General features: G+C 46.9%; 4 protein-coding genes across 4 annotated transcripts; 1 reads left to right on the top strand and 3 right to left on the bottom strand.

Annotated features, from left to right (window-relative positions):
- Nucleotides 1–2,117: 2,117 nt before the first annotated feature.
- LOC133919820 (protein PHOSPHATE-INDUCED 1-like) lies at nucleotides 2,118–3,233 on the bottom strand. The gene has a single exon (XM_062364347.1). The coding sequence runs from the start codon at nucleotides 3,141–3,143 to the stop codon at nucleotides 2,220–2,222; it is 924 nt and encodes a 307-aa protein (XP_062220331.1). The 5' UTR covers nucleotides 3,144–3,233; the 3' UTR covers nucleotides 2,118–2,219.
- A 3,154-nt stretch (nucleotides 3,234–6,387) lies between these two features.
- LOC133917717 (protein PHOSPHATE-INDUCED 1-like) lies at nucleotides 6,388–7,588 on the bottom strand. The gene has a single exon (XM_062361581.1). It carries the CDS (start codon nucleotides 7,488–7,490, stop codon nucleotides 6,537–6,539), a length of 954 nt encoding a protein of 317 aa, XP_062217565.1. The 5' UTR covers nucleotides 7,491–7,588; the 3' UTR covers nucleotides 6,388–6,536.
- A 1,892-nt stretch (nucleotides 7,589–9,480) lies between these two features.
- Nucleotides 9,481–10,778, bottom strand: LOC133919819 (protein PHOSPHATE-INDUCED 1-like). The gene has a single exon (XM_062364346.1). It carries the CDS (start codon nucleotides 10,686–10,688, stop codon nucleotides 9,714–9,716), a length of 975 nt encoding a protein of 324 aa, XP_062220330.1. The 5' UTR covers nucleotides 10,689–10,778; the 3' UTR covers nucleotides 9,481–9,713.
- A 13,706-nt stretch (nucleotides 10,779–24,484) lies between these two features.
- Nucleotides 24,485–25,736, top strand: LOC133919818 (protein PHOSPHATE-INDUCED 1 homolog). The gene has a single exon (XM_062364345.1). It carries the CDS (start codon nucleotides 24,656–24,658, stop codon nucleotides 25,595–25,597), a length of 942 nt encoding a protein of 313 aa, XP_062220329.1. The 5' UTR covers nucleotides 24,485–24,655; the 3' UTR covers nucleotides 25,598–25,736.
- The last annotated feature ends 61 nt before the right edge of the window (nucleotides 25,737–25,797 follow it).

Here is a 25,797-nt window from a genome sequence, read left to right as displayed (position 1 = left end):
ATTATTTGCTTAATTTGATTATATGAATTTGATTAGTCAGTGTACTTACGTTATTTCCTCAATATAATTATATGAATATCATTAACCAGTATAATTAGAATATTTACGTAATTTAATCAATTACTATAATTATATGATTAATTAGTTTTATTAAATTAATTTGGTTAATTTAATTAATTAGCTTAATCACTTAGGTTTAGTGAAACCGTAGAAGATAATGTATCGTAGCAACAAAGATGCATGGTGATAGCCCCACATGCCCATGGATGTCTCTCCTCCTAGTGGCACTTTGTGTAAGTGGTGGCATATGGTGATGGACTAGTACATGCATACTCTCCATAGATGTAAGTAGGTGTCAGTACAATAATAGAAAAGAGAGAAAAGAAAGAAAAAATAAAAAATAAATTTCAGAAAGATTAATTTTTTTTGGGTTGGATAGAAAGATTCAATTAAAATCATAATGTACCAAAAATTGCCAAATTGAAATTTTTGCAAAGTGAATTCTAGCGAAAAACATTAATACCTACTAAATATTTAATCACAATATTAGTACTTAGGTAATGTTTAATTAATATTTTAATTCAATCTTAAATATAATTATTTCATTTGAATTCAATATTTATGATTTAATTAGCATAGTTAATTACTTAAATATTTAGTGTTGTTAAGTACTATACTATTAAAATTTGTATTGTTAATTTACTTATATGTAAATAATTAGTTGTGTACAGTACATATATATAAGTATATATTTTATTACATGTACATTTATGCTAGATACAGTATGACTATCCAATTTATTATGGAGAAGGTCCTGCTATTTTGCACAGGATGTTTGTAAACATTCAGAACTGTCGGTACATAGAGAGTTCGGTTGCGCTACCTGTTGACTTAAATAGTCTAAAATCACATGTTATCATCCTTTTGCGTGTAGTAGTCACATATTGTTATCCTAGAGGGTGTGTGATCACGACTTATTCCAAATAACTCGGTTGTTATCCATACGTTGTTCGAGATAAGAAGGAACAACGCATGACTTTGTACTCACGTAAGTCATTGGAGGAGAAATTTGATATGGGGGTGTATGTAAACATAGTGTCGCGACTGGTGTAAGGTGATGCAGTGACTAGCGTGCAAGGATCAGGCTAGCAGGTGATGCATGAGGAGAAGGGAGGACATGTCGGGGAGGGTAGTTCCGATACAGAGGGAGATGGAGTCAAACCTTCTGAGATAGATTCAAGATGCATTGATGATGAAGCTGGTGATAACGGGGATGAAGAAGCTGCTGACAACGATGACTCGATGTCAGTGATCTAGTACTTTTGTGTTACTAGGCTGCTAGATTGTGCCGTCGTTGAGTATAACACATTATCTAACTGAGGATACCAGAATAGTGACATTCAGGCCTGACAACAATTTCGTAACAAGGTGAGGTCATCCATTTATTATACCAACTCCTCATCACTCTTGTTGGCACGAACATATGTTTGTCACCAAAATCGAGTATGAGAGATGTACAGATTAAGACGGGTATGCTGACCAATTACCCCACCACGTGGGGAGCGAAGCAAAAGGTATTGAAGATGTTATTTGGAAGTTTTGAAGAGTCTTACAACTATGCTTTGAGGCTACTTTAGAAGATTGTCATGACAAATCTAAGGACTCTATGGGCTATGACGGATGAGCTGATCAAGCTGGATGATGGGTTATACAAACACCACTAATCGATAACTCGTTAGGTTATTGTGTTTCTTTGGACAATATATCGAAATTTTCAGATATTACAGGTCAGTTGTATGTATGGATACTATATTTTCGAGCGGTAAATACCATAATACCCTTATGACAGCGATGATTGATACAAATAATCAGATCATTTCTCACATTTGCAATGGATGAGATTATCACCTTGGACACGTGTTTGCATCATAGATTTGAGGATGCGATTTGTGGAAACCTCCAGGGTGGCGAGCGGGCTCGATGCTTTTTGCTGGAATCATTTATCATTGGGCCAAACTGGGTCAGTTTAGATGGGCCCTAACCGATACGGATGCTGCGACGGGACTCTGATGGACAAGTAATACTTTTGGGACCAAATTTAGGCCCAGGCAAACAACTTAAACGAACAAAGTAATTTCAATTCCTTCCAAGTTCCAAACTCGTATGTGCAGCTTTGGTCAGGCGTACAGAAACAGAGACCGTGTCCAGTACAAACTCCACTACACCAGGGTGTTGCAGGTGGACGTCGCCGGGTTGAACAAGGCCGGGAGCATGTACTTCCTCCCGTTCACACCGTTAGCATTGTAGCTGGCCCCGGTGGTTTGGTCGACGAGCAGGTTCCCGGGGAAGCCCGGGTAAGCGCCGCTGCCGTAGACGCCTGGGCACGCGCTGCACGCCTCCAGTGGCGCTTCCTTTGGGCCCTGGTAGAACGCGTCGCCGTGGGGGTTGGTCACCGTGCCGGCCACCATCGTGGCGAGGACCATCAACATGCCGTCCATCCCGACGTCGCCGTTGGGCGCCACCAGGGGCGCGCCCTGCGGCCCGTACAGCGGCTGCGAGAACGGCCACGCACACTGCCCGGGGCACTGCTTCATGGAGTTGCCGACCCAGATGTGGGTGGACTCGCCGCCTGGGGCGGAGCCGTGCTTGCCGCATCGGCTGCTGCAGAAGCCCTCCACGGTCACGTCCTCGTCGGTGAAGACCAGCGCGATGTCGCCCTTCTTACCGCCGACGCGCGCCGCGAGCTGCTCGATCTGGGCCAGAGTGAGCGATTTCCCCAGCGAGCACCCCTCGTCGGACACCTGCTCGTCGAGGAGCACGCGCGTCGCCGTCGCGCCGTTCGTGGCGGCGTTCGACAGGTAGAGCTGGTCGATGGTGCCCCACCACTGCCCCACCGAGGGCGTGGCCGCGTTCGGCGCGGCGGTGAGCGAGAGGAGGAAGTCAGAGACGATCGACCTCTGCGCCGGTGTGAACTTGCCGTACCATAGGATCGACACGGGGATGTCGCCGCTGAGCACGCTGCCGTGGTGGTACGTGAGCTGGTCGCTCACCGGAGGGATGTACAGCTCCATCAGCCTCCTGCTCCCCACGGAGAGCTGTGCCAGGCTCAGTACCATCGCCACTACTAGCACAAGGGAAGCCATTGCTACTTAGGACTTGTTGCGTGATTGCACTGCGAAATTTGTGAGTCGTGAGCTACTAGATGATCGAGCTTGTGTCGAGTGTGCTGTGGTGATGCGACTGAAGCCTGAAGGCGTCCTGGCTCTCTACTTATAGCCGTGCGGCCGTGCCTATGGGAGAAGAGAACCACACGAGACAGTTCGCGGATGGTTCTCCCTACCCTGGCGCGCTGTCGGTAGGGCGCGGCGGGCGGGGGGACCGCGGGGAGGCACCGAGGAGCTGTGCACTGCACGCACGCCACCGTGCGCGCTGCGCTGTCCAGTTGCTTCCGGGCACGGCTCCAGAGACAGTGCGAGTCAGGCTGCGGCACACTCTATTCCCCTCCACGGGATGAGGATTTGACCTCGCGGGTTCCCCCGCCTATCGATGAGCCACAGCTGTCCGACGCATGTGGCCGCAGAAGGTTCCAAGCGCCGAGCAGCGCGGCGGGTCAGAACTGAGCGCGCGCGTTATACTGCTTAGATTTTTGGTGTCCGAGATGTGGATATGCTTCGGGGAATGAGGGTCGTCTCCAGCCATGGCGCGGGGCGGGGGAGCTGCCGCTTACGCCGGCCAAACCGCAGTTCGATGCTGCGCTATCCACGACACGGTATTTCCTCCCACCATTGTTTTGGACAAGATACTATATCTAATTACATATATTTTATCATTATTTTTATTAAAATATATTTATAAAATCTATTGAATTGTCATATTATGAAAGATTTTTTAAAATAAATCTACACATATGATTTTTCAGATTTTTAAATTAAACATTTTGAAAACTATTATCAGTTAAAAATTTAACTAAATCTTTTTCAAAAATAAGATGTATTGAAGTACGTCGTAAATGGTGTGCCCTGCATGTGCTCTTTCGATTTTGCAAGATTGCCGAACAATCAATCTGCCAATTAAATGGTGACGCTCGATCGATGCATGGGCTCTCTGGACAGCTCACTGTTGTGTAGATCGAGCAAAGACTCCATTGACCGATGACCATACGCGATACATGCATGCATGTTGCTCCTACAGCTGTTTTTCTTTTCCCGGCGTGAGATCGAGTGCCTGGTACAGAATGGCGATCACGCCACAGATCTCCAGGGCACACGTGGCCACAATGCGAGGGCACACGTAGCCACAATGCGAGCGCACACGAACGCACGAATAGAATCGTGCAGCCACTAGATAGATCGAATCGATCTCCCATACCCGTAGCCGTAGTTGACCGTGCCTTTTGTTTACAGGCTTCTTGTCGTGGCCGGGCGCGCCGCGTTTTGTTGCTGGGGCTTCGAGGGACAAGCCACGCTGGACGGATGTAGCAAAGTCAGCTTTCAAGCCCGAATTGCAACGAGTATTTCGATATCTCAGATACGTCTTCTTATCACTTGAAGTTTCATTCAGTCGATTTCTTTCTGAACCTCGTTGAATGTTTTATGGAGTGATCTAATCCTGAATGCTCGATCTGCTCGCCTTCCCTGGGGGAAAAAAAAGTAGTGAGCTTTCTCGAATCCACGCGTTGTGTAGCCTTCAAGAAAATTTCTAGTCCCATGAGGTCAACTGTACTACAATTTGATCAGGTGCCAGGTGATCATCTGCGTGCATTTGGAACTTACAGTACAACTTAGGCCGCGAGTAACCTGATTCTACCAAGCAAGGTGAATCTCTTTTCGCTTGTCAAGTTAGCAACCAACTCCCAAGGACGGGCAGTGGCACAGCCTGTCCGCCGTTCAATTCGAGGCGCCTCGCGCGCGTCCGCCGAGAAGACGCGTCCGGACTGTTTGACGGCCGGAGCACCGGCCAAAGCACTAGTGAGAGGCATGCGTTGCGTGCAGAAAACAACAGGAGTCAAGAAGGGTCCACCTCAAATACAAGTATACAACTTTGAAAAAAATCAAAATAAATAATAATTAATTAATTTTATATAAGTACAACGCGCAAGACTCACACACACCGCACTCATGTTTCACGCATGCACACGCGTGCGTGTCATGACTACATGCAAGAGACATATTGAAGGGCCTTAGAATCTTAGTGTGCGAGCACGCATATCCTACCTAACGCGCACGCGTATGCATACCTTATGTTGCACTCGGGATAAACCCACTTATAAGAGCTCAAGTTAAATCCCAATGATTGAACCCGAGTGGCAACACTCACACCTTAGCGGCTGACCAACCGAGCTACGACTCGTTCTCAAATAATAAATAAAGTTAGTAGCATGATTTCTATAAGAATTCAGAAGCATCGTGTAGCTTAAGGGTGGCAACCGTAGGGAAGGTCGGCACGCACTAGTGAGGTGGCGGGTGACGACGCGTTGGGTATGGAAGGGAAGGTTGGGTGATGGTGTCTCACCAGAGTCGGGGGAGAAGTTGGAGAATAAGTTGCACGGGGAGGATGGCAACAGCATGAGAAGGGCAGTAACGGTGGGGAAAGACCGATACCCCGAGAGGTAGCGAGCAACGTCACATTGGGTACGGAAGGGAAAGTTGTGGAGGGGTCGCGGGGAGGGCAACGATGGCAGGAAAGGCCAGTACACACTGGTGAGGTGATAGGCAGCATCGCGTTAGGTACGAAAGGAAAGGTTTCGACGGCAGTGTAGGGTGTCTCACCAGAGTCGGGGGAGAAGTGGTGGCGCGGGAGGGCGGTGACATCTTGGGAAGGGAGGTGATGATGGGGAATGGCCGATGCACCAACGAGGCAGTGAGCAATGGCATGTTGGGTACGGAAGGGAAGGTTAGCGAGGAGGCACAGGGAGGGCGGCGACAGCGGTGGAACATCGATGACGGCGGTGAATGGCCGGCATGAGCTAGCGAAGCTGTGGGCAATGGTGTGTTGGGTACGAAGGGGAAGGTTAGGGAGGTGGCACGAGTGTGTCTTATTGAAGTCAGGGGAGAAGATGGAGAAGAGGTGGCACAGGGAGGGCGGTGATAGTGTAAGAAGGGCAGTGACGGTGAGGAAATCCTTGTGCGTCAACAAGATGATGGGTGGCGGTGTGTTGGATATGGAAGAGAAGGTTTGGATGGCAGCATGGGCTCTGAACAAAGTGAGGTTGATGACGACTTGAAGGCCCTCAAGGCTATATAGTAGAGGTGGGTTCATCTCATCCATCGAATTCTCGTCAGGCAAAAACAAATAGGTTTGATGCTACAGAATCTAGCAAAAGTTAGCTAGGCAAGTGAAAAAAGAAGAGAAAAGGTGATTCAAAAACTCTGTGAGTCTTGATGAAATTGGACCAACCCTAGTTGCGTTCCCTCAACAATATTATTGCGAACAACATTTGAATCTCTAAAATGAAAGAATTACACGTGATCTGCACTGATATATACCTAACGTTCTCAACAAACAAACAAAGAAATAATCCAGCATTGCTGTTTCCACTACACCAACGTGCTGCAAGCCGACGTGGACGGGTTGTACAGCGCGGGGAGCAGGTACTTCCTCCCGTGCGCACCATTGGCGTTGTAGCTGGCACCGGTCGCCGTGTCCACCTTCAGGTCGCCGGCGTATCCGGGGTACGCGCCGTTCCCGAAGACGCCCAGGCACGCCGTGGCGGCCTCCAGCGGCGCGTCCCTGCTGCCCTGGTAGTACGCGTCACCGAACGGGTCGGTCACCACGCCGGCGAACATGCTCGCGAGGTTCATGACCATGCCGTCCAACCCGACGTCGCCGTTGGGGGCCACGAGAGGTGGGCTCTGCGGGCCGTACATGGGCTGGTGGAGCGGCCACGCGCACTGGCCGGGGCACTGCGTGGCCGAATTGCCGACCCAGGCGTAGGTCGTGCCGGACTTAGCGTCCGAGCCGTGCAGGCCGCACCGGCTCGTGCAGAAGCCATCGACGGTCACGTCCTGCGCCGTGAAGACCAGCGCGACGCCGTCATTCCTGGGCTTGGCCAGAGCGGCCAGAGCGGAGACTTGCGCCAGCGTTAGGGACTTGCCCATGGAGCAGTTGTCGTCGGACACTTGGTTGGCGAGCAGCACCTGAGTTTTCTTGACCCCGCCGCCATTGGCTTTGGTTTGAACCGCCTTGGACAGGTAGAGATGGTCAATGGTGTTCCACCATTGCGCAACAGACGGCGAGGCGGCCTGGGGCACCGCCGTGAGCGAAAGGAGGAAGTCGGAGATGACCGACTTCTGTGCCGTTGTGAACTTTCCGTACCAGAGGACAGACACGGCGATGTCACCGTGGAGCACTTGTCCGTCGTGGTAGGAGAGCATGTCAGCTGGATTAGGTTGGTACAGCTCCATGCGCCTCCTTGCCCCCATGCAGAGCTGTATTGAGCTGAGAATCACTACTACTGCAAGCACCACTGCCTTCGCAGAAACGGCAGCCATTATTGGCTACTAATTAAAGATCCGAGTGTGGCTAGATGTAGAAGTGTGCAGCTAGTGACAATGGAAGGTGTGTTCAAGAATTACCGTGTTCTGAATTTCTGATGCAGAGTGATGAGCCAAGTGAACCACAGAACCGCTTATTTATAGGGAGCTTGGGACACTGAAGTCCAAAGCGCCGGTACGTTCCCGGATGCTTCCCTGCCGTTTAATGGCGTGCAGATCTCTAGAGACAGCTAGCCACTGCTCGTCGCAAGGTCGCAGCATCTTGGCCCTGCTGAGCTGTTGGGGCGAGCCTAAAACGTAACAAAGTGCAGGGTCAGCGGATTACCACGACCAGACGAGCGACAAGGCTCGTTTCGCCTCCCCGGCTGCGGATTCGGCAGACAAAACGGTCGCATGTGCAAGAGGAAGGTTCCCTCTTTTCTCAAGTGCAGGGAACACACAAATATAGCCGATGAATCACGTGCATTGCTGCGTGTCCGAGATGCACAGCCCGTGTCGCCCGTGCGGCGGCCGGCTGTCCTGGCTAAATAACCCCGGATAATCTGTTAAGCGAGCGGCGCGCCGGCGTGGCAGCTCGTGTGCCTGCCGCATCCGCGATCAGGCCGGCCGGAAGGACGTGCGGCCTGAACCGGACCCGGATTCTCTGCATTAATACATAATTAATGCAGAGGATCACTGTTTACACAGTAAAATGAGTCTGGTGCTACAGTGCTGTGCATTAGTTAATCACGCATTACTGTAGCAACAGTATCTGGTTTTATATACAGTCGTTTTTTGGTACTGTAGCACACTACTGTAGAGCGTTGTAGCATGCGAATCTGATGCATCTATCATAAAATCAACGGCTCGAAGCAGACCTAAATGCACTTTACTGTAGCTCAACTGCAGAGGATCCCGATCCGCCTGAACCAGCTTCCTATAGTCATGTACCGTCCGTCCTGGGATGCAGCCTTCCCCAGATGGCCATCTGTGGGTGGCACGCGTTTGCGGATGCTTTTGGGCTTATGGCGTCCGTGGCCCCTGATTTGGGAAGTCAAAATGCAGTAGTATGCACGTGATGACGAGCTGTTAGGATAAGAGCTCAGCCATGGCATGCAAATGTTTCTTGGCACCGATTGTAACACAATGCTATCAGTAGACTTTTGCATAAAGGCCTACAGTTTAGGTGTTTGTCACCTACAACCTTTTTTTGTATCAATATGACACTAGTAAGTTCAAAGTGGTGCCAGGAAACCCATTATATTTGTTTTATTAGTTGGCTGATCACTGCATGTCACATGGCAAAGATGTGACACTCCAGTCATCTACAATAGCTTTCATTTGAAAGGATTCGTGAAAAGAAAATAAAGAGAATCTCGATTTAAAGGTAATGATATTGGAAATCTTTTTGTGACGAAAACTGTGAAGTGAAACTGATAGAACACTGAAGCGGACGAAAATCCCTTCGTGAATGAATTTTGTGCCCTGACAAAAATCGGTTGAGCATGATCTAATGTTGCTTACCTTCAATTGAACAGCGGGATCAAGTGGGTGTATTAGAGAAGAGTGGCATGATGCAATTGGGGACAATCTGCCTGTGCTCGTTGTTGACTCGTGGGTAGTTTATACGAACATTCATGTTTAACCATTTTTTGAAGAAATACAAATATTTTTGTCTCCTGTTGCTAGAGCACACGGCTGTGCTTGAGGTCGTGGTTGAAGTCCCTACTCTGGATAGTTTCTTCCATGCATTTTCGTTCCTTTTCGGAATTCCGAAAAAGTTCAGGGAAACCATTTGGTACAAAATGAAGAACCGTTTTTATATATGTAGGTTGTCCGGAATTTTTAGCGTGATATCTGATCGAATGTCCAATGAGTACTGCAGAAAAATAGTAAGTCACCTCATACATACACCGCACCAATTCGGAAACTAAGTCGCCTTCAATTTCGAGCATCACACAAATACGCGAACGCACAAGAATGCAATCTGCTCTTCGTCACAATATGCAGCAATAGCATCTCCAATTGGTTGCAACAGGCCATTTCAAAAAGTGGCCAAATTTCTGATTCCAGCTTCTGAACAAGCAACAGAGGAGCATTTAAAAAATGCAAAGTAGATTTTTTTTTTCTTGTGCTTATGGAAGAAATCTTAACTCTTATTAGTTACTACTACTACAATGTCTCTCTCTCTCATATATACAGTGTTACTACACAATTCTGACACGATTGTTTCCTTGGTCGTTACACCAAAGTAGAACAAGTGGACGTTGCAGGGTCGAACAGCGCGGGAAGCAGGTACTTCCTCCCATGCGCGCCATTGGCATTGTAACTCGCCCCCGTCGCGCGGTCCACCGCCAGGTTCCCGGCGAACCCGGGGTACGCGCCGCTGCCGTAGACCCCGGGGCAGGCGGTGGCCGCCTCCAGCGGCGCATCCTTGTCGCCCTGGTAGAACCCGTCCCCAAACGGGTTGGTCACCGTGCCCGCGACCATGCTGGCGATGTTCATCACCATGCCGTCCACGCCGACGTCGCCGCTCGGCGGCACAAGCGCAGGCGTCTGGGGCCCGTACAGGGGCTGGTGGAACGGCCACGCGCACTGGCCGGGGCACTGCGTGGCCGAGTTGCCGACCCAGACGTAGGATGTCCCGGCCCTGGCGTCCGAGCCGTGCAGCCCGCACCGGCTCATGCAGAACCCGTCCACTGCCACGTCCTGCGCGGTGAGCACCAGCGCGATCCCGCCCTTCTTCGGCCTGGTCCTCGCCGCCAGCGCCGGGAGCTGGGACAGCTTGAGGCGCTTCCCCAGTGAGCACCCTTCGTCGGTGACCTGGCCGGCGAGCGCCAACTGCGCGCTCCCGGGGCGCGCACCGTTCTTGCTCTGCGCCTTGGACAGGTAGAGTTGGATGATGGTGTTCCACCACTGCGACACGGACGGGGTCGGCTCTTGCGAGGTGGTGGTGAGGGACTGGATGAAGTCGGTGACGACGGCCTTCTGCGACGGCGTGAAGCGGCCGTACCAGATGATGGACACCGGGATGCGGCCTTGCAGCACGGCGCCGTTGTGGTACCTGAGGAGCTCGCTGGCCGGCGGTTTGTACAGCTCCATCAGCCTCCTGGCCCCCTCGGAAAGACGTGCCGAACTCAGCAGCAGCACTGCAACCAACACAAGTGCGACGTGGCTTGTGTTGTGCCAAGCACGAATGCTACGAGCTGATGCCATTTTTCAGAGAGGAATTGACGACTAGCTGGTGTTGATTTAGTGGCAGTGCAAGAGACTCTGCGTGTTATTTGTGTGGTTTCCGAATGGCGATGGGCTTGGGTATTTATAGGTGCGAATTCTGCATGAGATGGCAGTTTCGTGTAAACTTCCTTGCCCATCCGTGGGTTACCTGCCTTTGTTTTCGTTTGGACCTTCCTTTCAAGCGGCTTGCTCTGAAGTTGACTCGGTGGGAAGCAGCTGGATGCGTTTGGACCGAGGGCGACGCTGATTTCGTTGTGGCTTCCACGCCAGCCACCGATCATGAATCCATGCTAACATTTTTTTTTTTAGAAATCACATCCATGCTGACATGAAGTGAAGGATTGTTTTCCTGCGCGCAGTGTGTGCGTACCAATGGCCTCAAATTATTAGGCTACACCCTGCGGTGATGACAGCCTTTACAGGTTAGTCTTGTTCTAAGGTTGTTAAATCTGAATCTCATGGCAGCCAAAGAAGATCGATGCTAGTACAGCAGTGGTACTGTCTACACGGAATACTACTACTATTTTTTTTTCTTGAATTGCAGGGACTGATGCGTGCTTCGTGCACACACATCTGAAGATTGTTGTTAGCACAAAGCCCGTCACAGCAACCCAAATCGTTCCCTGTTTTCTGGATGAACAACAATTTAGTGTTGGAACTTCTCCATTATCATCAGTGAAAACGAACAGGGATAACGCAATCAATTTTGCTGCAACTACATTTTACTAGTGGATTGGCGTGCCTACGTCATATCTATTATTTATATAACTTGATAAAAAATATTAAAAAAATTGAGTTCACCAATTTTGAACATCTCAATACTTATTTATGAATTTATCAATATTTAACATATTTATTTAATTATAAAAAACATTGGTACTTTCATATATGCACATAATTTTAACATGTAGACGACATTAATACGAAACTAACTAAATCTGTTTCATATATTTTGTTGAGTTTTAGATATTTTTCTATGCATTTTAGATTATTTTAACCGATTTATCAATATAACTATTATTACTTTAGCTATTTTCTAGTATTTGCAAAAATATATACATATCTATATGTATATATGTGTAGTTGAGACCCGAGCTACAATACGTAACCCTCCTAATTGCTCTAAATCTTATCCCTTTAATGCCAGCTCCAACTGTTGTCGTATTGCATCTGCAAATCACCGTGCCGATAGATTTGCCGGCCCAGGCGTGCGGCAAAGCTCTTCAACAGAGTCGGTAAAGTCCTGTACAGTTATACGAGAGCCCGAGCACAGGGATACGGCAGCGACATATTTGCCGCTCGCTCCGGCCTCCCGTAACACTGTTTATGGAGAGTGATATGTGGGTCTAAAAGAAGGAGAAAAGTAATGAAAAGTAGGAAATATAATAGCTATTGGAGATAGAAAAAATAAAGATATTATAATAATGATAAGGGATACTATAATAGTATTATAAAGAATAAATTTTTAGAGTTTTTATTAAAGATAGCTTAATATATCTAATATACTATAGCAGCACTTCACAAAGTTTTACGGGTGATTTCTTTCGTGCCCGGCCCGGAGAAGGGGGGACGCAATCAATTTCATGTAGCACTGGCTCATGGTGGAATGCGCCCATAGGCCCTAGCCCCGTCCTGCTGAATCGAGTTGAACCTGTTTGGACGTCTTGCCGTCTCCTCTTGGTCCAAACAGTTGACACTGACCATCCGCTAGCCAGCCGTGCACGGCCTGTGCAGTGGAGGGAAAACGCGCACACTTGAACATGGGATCCAAGGCCCGTGAACCGCGGCGTCTCCAAGGTTATCCGTCCGGTTCCTTGGCAAGTCCACAGCCTACTCCAACACCACTAGCGAGTAGGGGTACTCGCAATCAGCTCTAATCATTATCTCCCATTGCTATTTCTTATTTCTCTTAACATATTTTTTTTAAAAAATTCATTCTTAATTTTTGATATTTTATAATACTTAGAGCTATCAATTATTATTTTTTTCCTTCAGGAACTAGATCTCTAAGATTACTCTTAATGTGAGCAATATTTACCTCCAAGTTAGCTTCATATCTATCTCCATTCACTTCACTTTACTCTGCATACTCTAGTAATAAAAATTATCTGCTATCTATAACTATTGTAGCTGCCTTTAGGACAACTAGCTCTTATTTTATATAACTATTGTAGGTGCCTTTAGGACAACTAGCTCTTATTTTACATACATGAAGGTTAGAATAAAAAATAGTTACTATCTCTTATTTTATAAATGTGAAAAAAAAAATCTTAGAGAGCTATCTTGACCTGCATAAATTTCCCAAAGTATAGTTAGACCTTGTGTACACACGAGGCTCCTGATCCACGTATCAGAGATCATATCATGATACGTTAGACCATCTTTGATTATATTTTCTTCATTTTGTTTTTTTTTCTGATTCTTCTTCACGTTTTCATTTACTTTATTTTTCTTATCTCTAACTGTTTCTCTTTGAAACAGTTCGTAAAGTAAAATAAAAAAATCTTATCATAAAAAGTTAACTTAAAAATCTCAGCGCTGAAGTAACAAAATCTCTTACAAATAATCTTACATCAGAGTAGTTTTCTCGTGGCGACCGTGGCAGGTGAGCTGTGGGACGACCATTAGATGAGACCATCCGGAAACTAGAGGACAGGGGGACACGCGCGGGACACGGCGCAGCCGGGTTTTATGAGCCCGAGATGCGTCCTGCGAGATGACAGCCTGGGCACCTACCGAATCCCCTGTCCCGCTGCACTGTGGCAATGTTTAACAGCAGTCGCCGTATGCGTACCCGAGGCTCGTACTTGTACATCACTCGACACGTCATTATGCGTACCATCAATTTGTCCTTAATTTATTATGCCTAGCTAATTTGCCCTTAATCTTTTATGAGTACTACTCTGCGTGATTTCCTAGAGTTGTTACTGCACTAGCGGAGTAGCAGTGGTCACTCGTATAAGACGGTTAAGGATACGTTTAGTTTGAGTCTAGTTACTCTGAGTATATTATATATTTTAGGTAACTGTTAAGTTAACTATCATAATTTTAATAAATTATATTTTATTAGATCCTTATTTCACATATTCTGTATTTAGTTTTTAAATTAACTTTACCATATATTTAGCTAAGAATTTGTTTACCACATTTTCTATGACATTCCATATTTAACTAAAATTATATATGACAAATATAGTTACAATCTAAACATGACTATTAGAGGCTGGTTACCTGACGACGGTACTACCAGCACGAGTATTTTTACTAATCGGGATTAAACAGTACAAGTAATACGTTTTGAGGGTGAACTAGTTTGTACCTAACGCCGGCTTAAATTGTTGCTAGGCTTTTTCTGACTGTAAAATGACGGTACGTCCTCGGTAATCATTGTTGTTAAGGGTAAAACAGTACTTGCCAGATTCAAAATCATGACGAATCAACAAGTACTCGCCCTAACTTTTGACATTTGTTCTGTTCCCCTGTGATATTTTACAAAGTACGTTTTACCTGCATTTATCATACCTGTATACGCGTTACGGGCCATACGGTCTCAATTAGGTATATATCTACATTAACCCAAGTATCTAACTCTCCGCAGGCCTGCTAATAGATCTGCTTTAAGGGACAATACTACAGTGGAGGGCCACGCGGTCCACATGGCCCCCGACTCCCACTGGCTTGAGGCCAGCCAGCTACCGTGAGAGATAGGAAAAATTTAGGGTATTTGTGTGTATGCTTTGCATCCAAGATTAGTTATATTATAGATAATATGATAGTTATTTGATTGACTGTTATAATTGTAGCAAGTTATACTTTGTTAGCTTGTTGGTTCACACGTGGTATATTTGTTTTTTGACCAATTTTATCATACTTATGGTTAAGAATTTCTTAGCCACATTTTTTGGCAAGTTATACTTAGTTAATTTTAGACGTGACAGATTTAAATATGAACTAAACATACCCTTATTTATCAAGATGGCTGACAACTATTGCGAGTAGATATTGATAGGAGATAGAAAGTAGGGAATAAAAAGAATCATTAATTGTTGTCATTGATGAGAATGTTTACATATTTATATATGTTCAATACGTATGACGAGAGGATATATTTATTGAGGAGACATCTTTTTCTAATAGACATAACTCTTGGTAACTGAACACATAGTTACATCTAAAATATATCTATTCATAACGCTCCCATTTGATCAATTATTTCAGTTATAATTTTTTTTGTTAAAAACTCCTCTAAAACTCTATGAGAAAAATAAAGAGAAAATAATATATAGATATGCCATTAAAACTCATTAAAACCTAATAAAAATTGTAAGGAGAAAAAAATATGACATATATTGATTATTGTCACATTATAAGCTCATATGAGAAACTTAGGTAGGAAAAACTTATTTAGTGAGCTTAAAGAACAATAATTATGATCTATGGATCATATTAAAATCTAAAAAACCTCTTGGGAAATAAGAGGAATAAGGTATATATTGGCTCATTAAAAATCTTATATGAGAAACTGTAAAGAAAAAACTCATAAACGAAAATAGTAAAATATAATAATAACATGTTGTTCTAAGGGATTATCTCTTCCCTAACCTTGCAAATTTTCTTGTCGTTGCAAACCAATTCATGAATGCATTTTTGGAATACAGAAGTCGTTAAGGACTTAGTGAATAAATATATGAGATTATCACATAATTTTTAAGATTTTTATCTTCCTATTATGAGGATAGAACAAATTAGGAGCAATATGTTTGGTTATATTGCTCTTTATGTAACTTTTTTGTATTTGAGCAATACATGCATAATTATCTTCATAGATAATAGTTGGTGATTTAATGAAACTAATACCACATGATTGTTGTATGTGGTTTTTTATTTTCTGAAATCATGCACATGTATGCGATGTTTCAAAATGATATGTGGAGGTAGCATCTGGATTATGTTTTGATGACTCTTATGAGAAGACAATATAATCATAAAATCAGTCTATGAACTAACGTTCTGGGGATCAATTATATAGACAGTGTCAGAATATCCCACTCTGATCATATCTAGATTTTTTTGATAGAATAAATCTAGATCTTTGATACCACAAAGAATTTGCGGATATCATCTTTGACTCTCACCTATTTGTGTTGTTGGAGCTACGTAATTTAAGCAAGCAAGTTATTTGCAAATGAAATATCAGGCTGTTATGATTTGCAAGATATAAGAGCTTTTTGATGTTACTAAGATATAGAACTTTAGGTTCAATATCTTTTTATCGTCAACCTAAGGTATGAATGAATTTTGATTCATATTTAGGAATTGAATGACTATAAGTGTTTTGATGGATATGATTGTCTAATATTATTTGGATATTGGTAGACTAATGGATAAATATTTCTGAAGAATATGCTTAAGTTGTAGATTTAAGCGAAATTCAATTTTAATCAAATCATTCATCTCAAATTCCGTCATAATGTGATTACATATTTTTGTCGTGTGTGGGTTGGAAATAATACAAAATCCAATTGAGGTTTTATTATGAGTACACATATGCAATCGTTGCAGTTGGACTAACTCTTATGTGGAAAGAACTCATTTATTCAGTTTTACCACGACCAACTTAACTGCTTGAAGTCGTAGAGTGACTTTAAGTTGTACACTACATATATTGTTATTTGTATTTAGATTCAAAATACAAAAGTCTATTAGAGACTTATATGTTTGAATCTATCCAATTCAAATGATTTGTTATTGATATTGAATATGAGAACATAAGTTCTACGTATACTATAAGGTATGTAGCATCGTAATTGATGTCGAGTCTCCGCGTAAACCCTTGTGCTATATAAAAATCCATTTTGCTTCTGTTGGGAAAACATTGTGATGTTGAGAAAAATAATTCTCCTTAATTACTATATTTGTTTTGACCAAGTTGAATGTTGATCTAATTGAAGGTGTACAACCATTTTAAGGAGAAATATATGTTGATAATTTATAGTATTTGATATTGATTGATTATATGGAATCAATATAGTTTGTGAAAATATTATCTTATTTAACTCCGTGTATTTTCTAAAATAATAGAGTTATGATGTTTCTATTACCTAGCGTCTGAATTTGTGGACATATTTGTGCTGGGTATTTGGATGCTAAACATCCATAGGCGTTTGGATAGTGAAAGAGCAGCGCTGATTAGACACTGATGATGATTCCTTAGAAAGAGTTCATAATATTTGTCGACCTAAAGTAATATATGGATTAAGTTAGAATAAACTTTATATTCTTTTTGTTACAAAATTGCAATTTACAACATATTTTATGAACAACATGATTGTAATCTCTAACGGATTTGAAATCCTAGGGTCGGAGATGTGACCATTCATGACTTGCATTCGGCAGAATGACTGTCTTCTGCTTTTCATATCTGATTTTAAGAGATAGCCATATAGTACTCGAATTTTCTTCCCTTATCAGATACTCAGATTTGACATCCAGATTGATATAATGCCTTATTATGTATAAAACTCTATATTTAACTTGATCTAGTACTAGTGGATCTCCCTCTTGGGGAGATTGATATGTCGCTACTATTCTGCGTGAGGTAAGACTGACTTTGACGTCCATTACCTATGTTAGACAATTGTGACCATCAAGCACGAGTTCATTCAAACTCTTGATCGGTCATTGTATCATATATGAATTTGACCATAGATTCAATTAATTTGCTATTGGTGATTAAAAATCATTATGGAAAATTTGTAATAATGATGTAAAATTTTGTAAAGCTAAGTTATGACTTGAATTACATAACGTAGACATCAAATTATGCAGCTAACAGAGTGAAGATAATCATCAAATATGGTGTAGATCTTGCAGTAATAGGAGATAAAATCTGATATTTGTCAATAGATGTCTATATTTCTATTACCTTGTGTTATGCTAAGTGAATATCTAGAAGCCGAGCAGAAGCCGTCGTTTAGCAGGCCGCGTTTGGATGGGCCGAAGCCGAGCCAACTGTCGGAGTGCCGCCGGCAGATACCAGGATGAGGGTCGTGGTACGATGTGCGGTGCTACGCCGTGTTGAGCGTCGCTGCCGCCTGCGCGGGGTAGAGCGAGTTTGACACAGCAGAGCGGCAGCCGTCGCACCTCAAGCCCTGCGACGTTATCCCGAGGCACGCCGGATGACGTGTGATGGGACCCGCGCATTAAATGTCCTTTTGCCTCCCTGCCAGACCGTGGCAGAGACTGACAGCAAGCGTGGGAGGAGTGGTTGGAAGTGACAGGCCACTCGCCTTCTTAAATGCAGCATCGGGCCTCTTACCAGTTGACACCTCACCACTGAGCCCCTGCAGGGACTACCGGCGAAGGACTTCTCAGGCCCTCGGGGAACTGTGAGTGCTCGGGGACTACTGTTCACAGCTCCGAGCACTCTCTCCCGGATATGCCCTCTCTTGGTCCTCGGGGAACTCGGGTGCTCGGGGACCACTGTTCACGGCCCCAAGCACTCTCTCCCGGAACTTGACTGTTCGGGTTCTCGGGGAACTCGGGTGCTCGGGGGCCACTGTTCACGGCCCAAGCATTCTCTCCCGGAACTTGACTGCTCGGGTCCTCGGGGAACTTGGGTGCTCGAGGGCCACTGTTCACGGCCCCAATCACTCTCTCCCGGAACTGACTTCTCTTGTCATCGGAGAACCGAGCACCCTCTCCCGGAACTTGGTCTTCTTGGACCTCGGGGAGATAACCTCCAAGGGAGGGCGCTACGTGGCACTCTGCTGTCCTGGCCTCCTGACTCGGGGACCCCTGGTTCCCTTGTCACCGACAGTGAAGAATCGGAATTCGGTTCCTCCTTCCTCGTGAGCAAACAGCATCGGAGTAAGATTAGTAATCTCCATTGTTCCTTACCTTATGTTCTTGTTTCTTCCTGTTCTCAGGTTTGATGGGTCCGTCGACCCAAGGTTGGCCATGTTCAACAACATCAAGCCTGACGAGCAGAATTGAAGATGCCTTGTGGATGTCCTCGGCCGTGGTGCGGTCGATTGGAATGATCTCGTCGACGGCGAGCGATGGTTGAGGAAGATGCGTTGTGTGTGTGTTCGTCCTTCGGCTTCTTAGCACAGTTTAGATGATGGAGGTGATGTCCAGTATGGCGTGGATGACAGCAGTGTAGTTGCCGATCGTACGGTGTTCGTCTTCTTTGATCTTACGCATGTGAGTTTGGCCGATTAGCAGAGTAGAGCACAACGTGCCTGGATGATTGAGGCATTTGTGTCTCTGTTAGTTGGATGTTGAGACTGATTGGCCTCTGGTCTTGCTGTCTTCTGTTACGATTGCTCAGTGGAGAACAATCGTGCTGATACGTATTACAAATAGATATTGATAGGAGACACAAAGTAATGAATAGAAAGAATCATTGCTTGTTTTTATTAGTGACAAATGTTTACATATTTATACATGTTGAATGAGTATGATAAGAAGATATTGTTTAGAGAGACATCTATTTTTAATAGATATAATTCTGATATTTGATCATATAATTATATTAAAAGGTGTATTTTTATAACAACCCGACATGCTACTGCTGCTCCTTTGTCCACATAAGCAGATCATAAACACCATCGACACGTGTTTAATCAACCGTTAAACTAATAACCACCGTACACTTCTTAAGTCGCGATACAACCCGTGCAAACGAGCTATATGCATCCAGCGACTCCGTAGTTGTCGAACTATTCGAAGCACCAATAGCCAACTGCACTCACATTCCGTTTCCGGCTTCGAAGACGACGAGCTAGGTGGCCTGCGTGAAATAACTAAAGCAGGGGTACATCTACATGCAGACACGCCAAATATGAGCAGAGGAGTGCTGGCACGATAGTTGCACAGTCATGCACGCGGAAAGCGTCATAAATGGCGCGAGCTAGCTCGGATTGAAGTCTGCTACCTTTTCCCTTTGCCGTTCATCATCAAGATCCAACGGTCGCTGGCCACCTACAACTACTGCGGATAAGGCAGGCTTCTGCGTCCCTGTACGATTTCTGGATGAATGGCCGCTGGCCAGTGGTGGGCGAGCAATTAGCGATGGCGTTCACGAGCGCGTCGTGAAGCCGTAGCGTGGGGCCACGACCGCAGCGCGACGCGTCTAGACGCTTCAGCACCAGCTGGCCGAGCCGTACGCCGATCTCTAGGCGAGCCCACACCGGGGAGCAGGAAAGCGCTGGGTGGTGGCGCCGACATGCGCATACCGCCGGTGACATGCGGGACCCGTACTTTCGCTCGCTTTAGCCCAGCGCCGTACGTCGATGGGCCTCGTCAGAGATCGTCTCATCTAGTGCTGGCCAAGTGGGCCTGATATGCTGGTTCGATACGGGCATGTCTAGACAATCTGGTTAGAGTACAGTCCGTCACGCTCGACTACATGACTACATAACCGAGGCATCATATCGTGCCGGGTTGGATCGAGCACGGCTGAGCCACTGCAGGTATAATGGCATGTCAGGCTTTCACGCGCCCTATTTTTGAAAAAAAAATTCAAAAATAAAAAATTCAAAAGTAATAGTCTAAAAATTAAAAAATTAAAAAAAAAGCCTTATTGATTGGTTATTTTGTTAAAAATCTTTCTACTATAAGGAAAAAAAAAACTACAACCTATACTTTGAAAATTAGTCCCATCTGATCTAAGGATGGCAACGGGTCAATTCGGGTGCGGGCAAAGCAAATCCGTACTTGACCCGTGATCCGAATCGGGTTTCCCGATCCGTGCCCCGCGAAGGGTGATGGCAGAAAATAATGTCTGTGCTCGTGCTCGCTGAGTTCCCGAAACCCACGGGTCGCCCATGGGTTTTTGGCAGCACCAGCAATGCAAGCTCCACGCAGCAGCAAGTTGAGGCCTAATGTGGCGGCCGGTTGTGGACAGCGGGCAGGGGTCGACTCTGGACGGTCAGATGACGGTCAGGTGGAGGCGATGCCCGGAGTCGGATGAGGGTGGAGGTGGAGCTCACACAGGCTCTACAGTGACATGGCAAAATCAAGACGGAGCTCACATGCCAAGGAGGACTATAGTGACCACACCACAAGGCCACAACGCGCACACCGACGGCACAGCTCACCCAGCCAATTGAGCACTCGGCAGCCCTAACATCTGGCCAGCGATAACTCAAACACCTCAAATACACGGCACAAAGGCCGACAGACAAAACACCTCAACGTAATGTCACGATGATTGGCAGAGCGCATCTCGACGGCTCGATGGCCGGAGGCACACATGTAACAAGTTAACACCGACGACAAATCACCTGGTAGCAGGGGCTCCGCCCCTTCTCCTCTATGACCCCTTGCAACAGATCGATCATGCTACAACGGCGACAGGCCAGGGGCGAGGCGAGGGGCACTATTGGCTGGAGGAGGGCACAACCGTGTCGTTGTGGTGGTCGAGTGGGGGCGAGGCGTGGGGTGTTGCTTGCTAGAGGGGGGCACAACCATACTACGATAATAGCTAGCCAGGGGCGAGGTGTGAGGCACTGCCGGCTAGAGGCGAGGTGCGGCCGTGCAGATTTGAGCGAAGTGAGAAATGGTGGGAGGGGGGGGGGCAAGAGAGAGAGAGAGAGACGATGGGAGAAAATAATGCCAGACAACTGGACTCATACGTGGGGCAGAATCGAAGGATCTATGGGCACATATTTTTAGTGGACTAAGGCATTTCGGGTCTGCCAGTGGGTACCTATGGGCAAAGCTATAGACCTATGACCGACCCGTTCTCTAGTGGGTACCCCACCCGACATGCCCACAGGCAAAAAACCATGCGTATACTCATGGGTACCTGAACCCATGAATAGAATTACCATCCCTAATCTAATACAATCAGGCAAATATGTGTTCCTTCAATGCCAAATCTACAAGCGAGTGGGTTCCCCTAACCTGACAATGATCGTCCGTCAGCTCACAGCCTTGCATAGACCCAAATTCAGTTATGCACAGTGCAAAGATGATGCTTGTGTTAGCATAGGGCATGGATATGGAGCAGTCGGGCTTGACGAGCATGAGTAGTACTCCCACATACATATACCCACAAAAAAAAAATCGCCCGTGGCTATACTCGTGAGCACCTACGGGCAAATAGCCGAGCACATACTCGTCGTCCACAGGCATACCTGTTTACGTGCCAAACATTCAGATCGGGAGAAGAGGGAGGTGAGAGTGTCCTCACCAATGGTGGACGATGAGTGAGGAGGGCAGTGGCTCAGTCTTTTCACGTGTTTGGTGAGTTCCATTGGTCGGGAGACGACAACGACTGGCGTATGACATTGGGATGCTGATGGGGGAGCTTCGGTTGTGGTGTTCAACTTCGGGAGCAACCGGAGGCGTCATCCGACTCCGACAGCAATGGGAGGTAGCGTCCGGGTCCAACACCATCCCCTCCACGCGTACACCATGTACACCACCATCCGCTTCTTTTGTTGCAGCTTGGCGTTGTCAAGCGCGACATCGGATGCAATCTTGGCAAGGGGCGGGTCGATGGTGGCCGGGCTGTCCAGCGCGGAGGAGGGGGTGTACCCTCTGAGCTTGACGGACCGGCGACTGGCGAAGGACCAGGTGATGATGCTGTCGGATCACTTCAGCTGACTATCGGCGATAGCCCCATCGGTAGTGGGGGCGGTGTAGATCTGAGGGCAAGACAATGATGCGACGTATATCGCGGGGGCAAGGCAACAATTGGAGTCTTGGGAGTAAGGCAACGATCTATACAAAGGTGGGAGGATGCATGGAGCGGTGGGGGTGCTGTTGTGGTCGCATGGTGGAACGTGCCTCGTCCTAATCTCCTAGACTCCTAGGGATCGACGGCTCCACCCGCGATTCTCTCCTCGTGTGGGTTCGTGGCCGTAAGGAAGAGGGACAACCACATAGAGAGACGAGCGAGGTTCTCGATGATGGTGAGGAGAAGGGGAGGGGCTGACGACGGTAGTGACAGGGTGGCGTAGTGCTGGGCGACGTCAAGGCAGGGATGTGCGACGTCAGGGCGAGATCTGAGTTGCGAGTCGTGACTCATGAGAAGTGGCCGAGGGGTTTTGACAGGTGGTCGGGTGTGGAATGTGAACGAGTCGATCCGAGTCGGGATTAAGGTTTTGAGGATTGGTCCTACGTAGAGAGAATATACGGGTAAACGAGTGTCATGATATAGGTATATCTTACATATACCCATACTTATATACCCGTCAGGTAGTATTTTTTACCCATAATCATATCTGTGGATACCATATCTGACACATACTTGGCCCTATTAGGATATTTACCCATGGGTAAAGGGGTAATTAGGTTTATTTGTCAAGTCTAGCCATAGAGATAGCGGTGAAAACGGGCCGGATTTTTCTCACCCATCCAATCGCCCGAACCATTTTATATGCAAATTGGATTTCGAATATCTTATATCCGGAAGAAGTATAGGATATCGGATAAGATCTCGGATAGTTGTATCGGATATCAGATTCGGATATAGGGAGACATATATTTGTCAGATATCGAATATCCGAGATTAAAATCGAATATATGCGAAGACTATCCAACAATTATCCAAGTCTATCTTGTGAAGTTTGTAACTTTTTCATACGGAGTCGGATGTAAATGTTCTTTATATGAAAATTGTACCTCTCGATAAGATCTACAAGTTAGTAATTTATAACTTTTCATTTGAAGTAATCAATATATTCAAATAATTAATAGATGCTTCAGCCAACATATTAGACACTCGTAATTTCTTCAATTTTGCTCTAACATAACTCCTTCTATTTGAGTATATTGCTGACTTGTTTTTTAGATATCTAATGTAGTTGAGTTTTGGATACGTAAAACAGTCGGACAATCATAACTGATGCGATATATAATTGTTGTTTTTACTATATATTCGAATAAATATTATGACTGACATTGTATGGATCCGACTCGTCTTATATTCGATTTGTATTAATCCGTAGTTATAATCAAAAACATCTATATTCGTATCTATATCTAAGACTATCTATATCTTATTTTGATTCTGATAAAAAATAAGATAGAATATAAGATTAACCATATTCATCCGTATCTAATTCGATTATACCGTTACATAGTTTTTTCATGTGGATGAGAATATGGTAATTGGATGACGTATTCGCATGAGCGATCGACTTCTCTCACTCCCATTTTGCCTGCCATCTCCGCTTGCTCATTTCTTCTCGTCCTTTCGTCTCTTCCCTAGCACCAGCCTGGCTGGCAAGTTATGTGGATGAGGGATGGCCAAACCCTGATGGCACGGGCGAGGTTGTGAGTGGATCGTAGGAGCAGTAGCGTACCGAGCAGTGCGCACCAACTGTCAGAGCACCCGGGTCCTGCCGGTACGCTTTACAGCCCTTGATACGGGGAACTGGACCCACCAACCAGTGACCTCCAACGTTCGAAACTCACGAGCCCGGCCCACCACCCGTCCCAACGTTCGCATCCCGCTGCCTAAAATTTCAAGCGCCTCGACAAGCCAACCTGCTTTTACCCACTCCCGCGGTCCCCACTTTACCCGTTCCCCTCGCAATCCCCAACCTGACCCTGCTTGCGTCATGGCCTACGGTCTCCGAGGCACCAACTGCCGGGACAAAACGGTAAAGTGCTCACACCTCTACAGCTGGGATCCAGCAGGGGGCACGCACAGCCAGCTGCCAGTGACCGTTCGGGCAACCAGGCCAAGGACGGCTCTTCACTTTGGCCTAGAAAAAGCTTCCCCCTCATACGTCACGCGCAGTGCCAGGCTGCCAGCCCTCCACACTGTACTACTGTCTCACTCACGCACTCGCCAGCTCGTGGCTTCTATAAAACCCCCGCTTCTATAATAGTTAAACCCCACCCAACCCATCACAAATCCGCAAGCAAGAACCAGCTGAAATCTCTCGTCCAAGAACAAGAACCAGTTGAAAGCTTTGGTTCTGATAATGGCGTCTTCCACTGCATCTTTAGCAGCGACGCTGCTGGCGTGCGCATTGATGTTCCACACCTGTCTTGCGGCGAGGAGGCTCACTGCGCTCGTGCAGGAGCCTGCCATCACCATGAAGTACCACAAGGGCGCGCTCCTGTCGGGCCGCGTCGCCGTCAACTTCATCTGGTACGGCAACTTCTCCGCGCCGCAGCGCGCGGTGATCACCGACTTCGTCTCGTCGCTGTCGGCGGCCCCGGCGGCGCCGCAGACGCAGCCGGAGCCGTCCGTCGCAACTTGGTTCAAGACAGCGCGGAAGTACTACGCCAACTCCAAGGCGCGGTTCCCAGCCTTGCAGCTCGGCCCCCACGTCCTCGACCAGTCCTACTCCCTGGGCAAGCGGCTCAGCGAGAGGGACCTCCTCAAGCTCGCTGCCCGGGGCGCGCCGAGCCGCGCCATCAACTTGGTGCTCACGGCCGACGATGTGGCCGTGGACGGCTTCTGCGTGAGCAGGTGCGGCACGCACGGCGCGTCTCCGCGGTCCCGCGCAGGTCGGTTCGCGTACGTGTGGGTCGGCAACCCGGCGTCGCAGTGCCCCGGCCAGTGCGCGTGGCCGTTCCACCAGCCCGTGTACGGCCCGCAGGCGGCACCGCTCACCCCACCCAACGGCGACGTCGGGGTCGACGGCATGGTGATCTCCCTGGCGTCCATGATCGTCGGCACGGTGACCAACCCGTTCGGCAACGGCTTCTTCCAGGAGGGCTCCGCGGACGCGCCGCTGGAGGCCGCCACGGCGTGCGCCGGCGTGTACGGCAAGGGCGCGTACCCCGGCTACGCGGGGTCGCTGCTGGTGGACCAGGCCAGCGGGGCCAGTTATAACGCGAACGGGGCCCACGGGAGGAAGTACCTGGTCCCCGCGCTCGTGGACCCGGACACGTCGTCGTGCGCCACCTTGTGGTAGATTTCGTAGAGCGTAACTACACTGTGGAGAGTGTTCCGCGCGGCTAAAGTTTGTAGTCTGTAGTAGTTAGTGATGGACTTGCTGGTGGATTCTTTCATTTGTTCAATGAAATTTTTTTTCCAACCAAATCTTTTTCGTATGCTGCGATTTTGCCAACGATTTATACGGTTCTCCAAAATCTTGCTGCTTATTGTAACTGG

This window comes from Phragmites australis, chromosome 5 (genome assembly GCF_958298935.1).
Source record: "Phragmites australis chromosome 5, lpPhrAust1.1, whole genome shotgun sequence".
Lineage (NCBI taxonomy): Eukaryota > Viridiplantae > Streptophyta > Magnoliopsida > Poales > Poaceae > Phragmites > Phragmites australis.
Note: the sequence above shows the minus strand (reverse complement) of the source record. Positions and strands in the feature narration are given on the sequence as shown.

What these genes read in the sequence shown, in the direction of transcription:
- LOC133919820 (XM_062364347.1), bottom strand. Translation starts at nt 3,143, where the DNA reads ATGGCTTCCCTTGTGCTAGTAGTGGCGATGGTACTGAGCCTGGCACAG.
- LOC133919818 (XM_062364345.1), top strand. Translation starts at nt 24,656, where the DNA reads ATGGCGTCTTCCACTGCATCTTTAGCAGCGACGCTGCTGGCGTGCGCA.
- LOC133919819 (XM_062364346.1), bottom strand. Translation starts at nt 10,688, where the DNA reads ATGGCATCAGCTCGTAGCATTCGTGCTTGGCACAACACAAGCCACGTC.
- LOC133917717 (XM_062361581.1), bottom strand. Translation starts at nt 7,490, where the DNA reads ATGGCTGCCGTTTCTGCGAAGGCAGTGGTGCTTGCAGTAGTAGTGATT.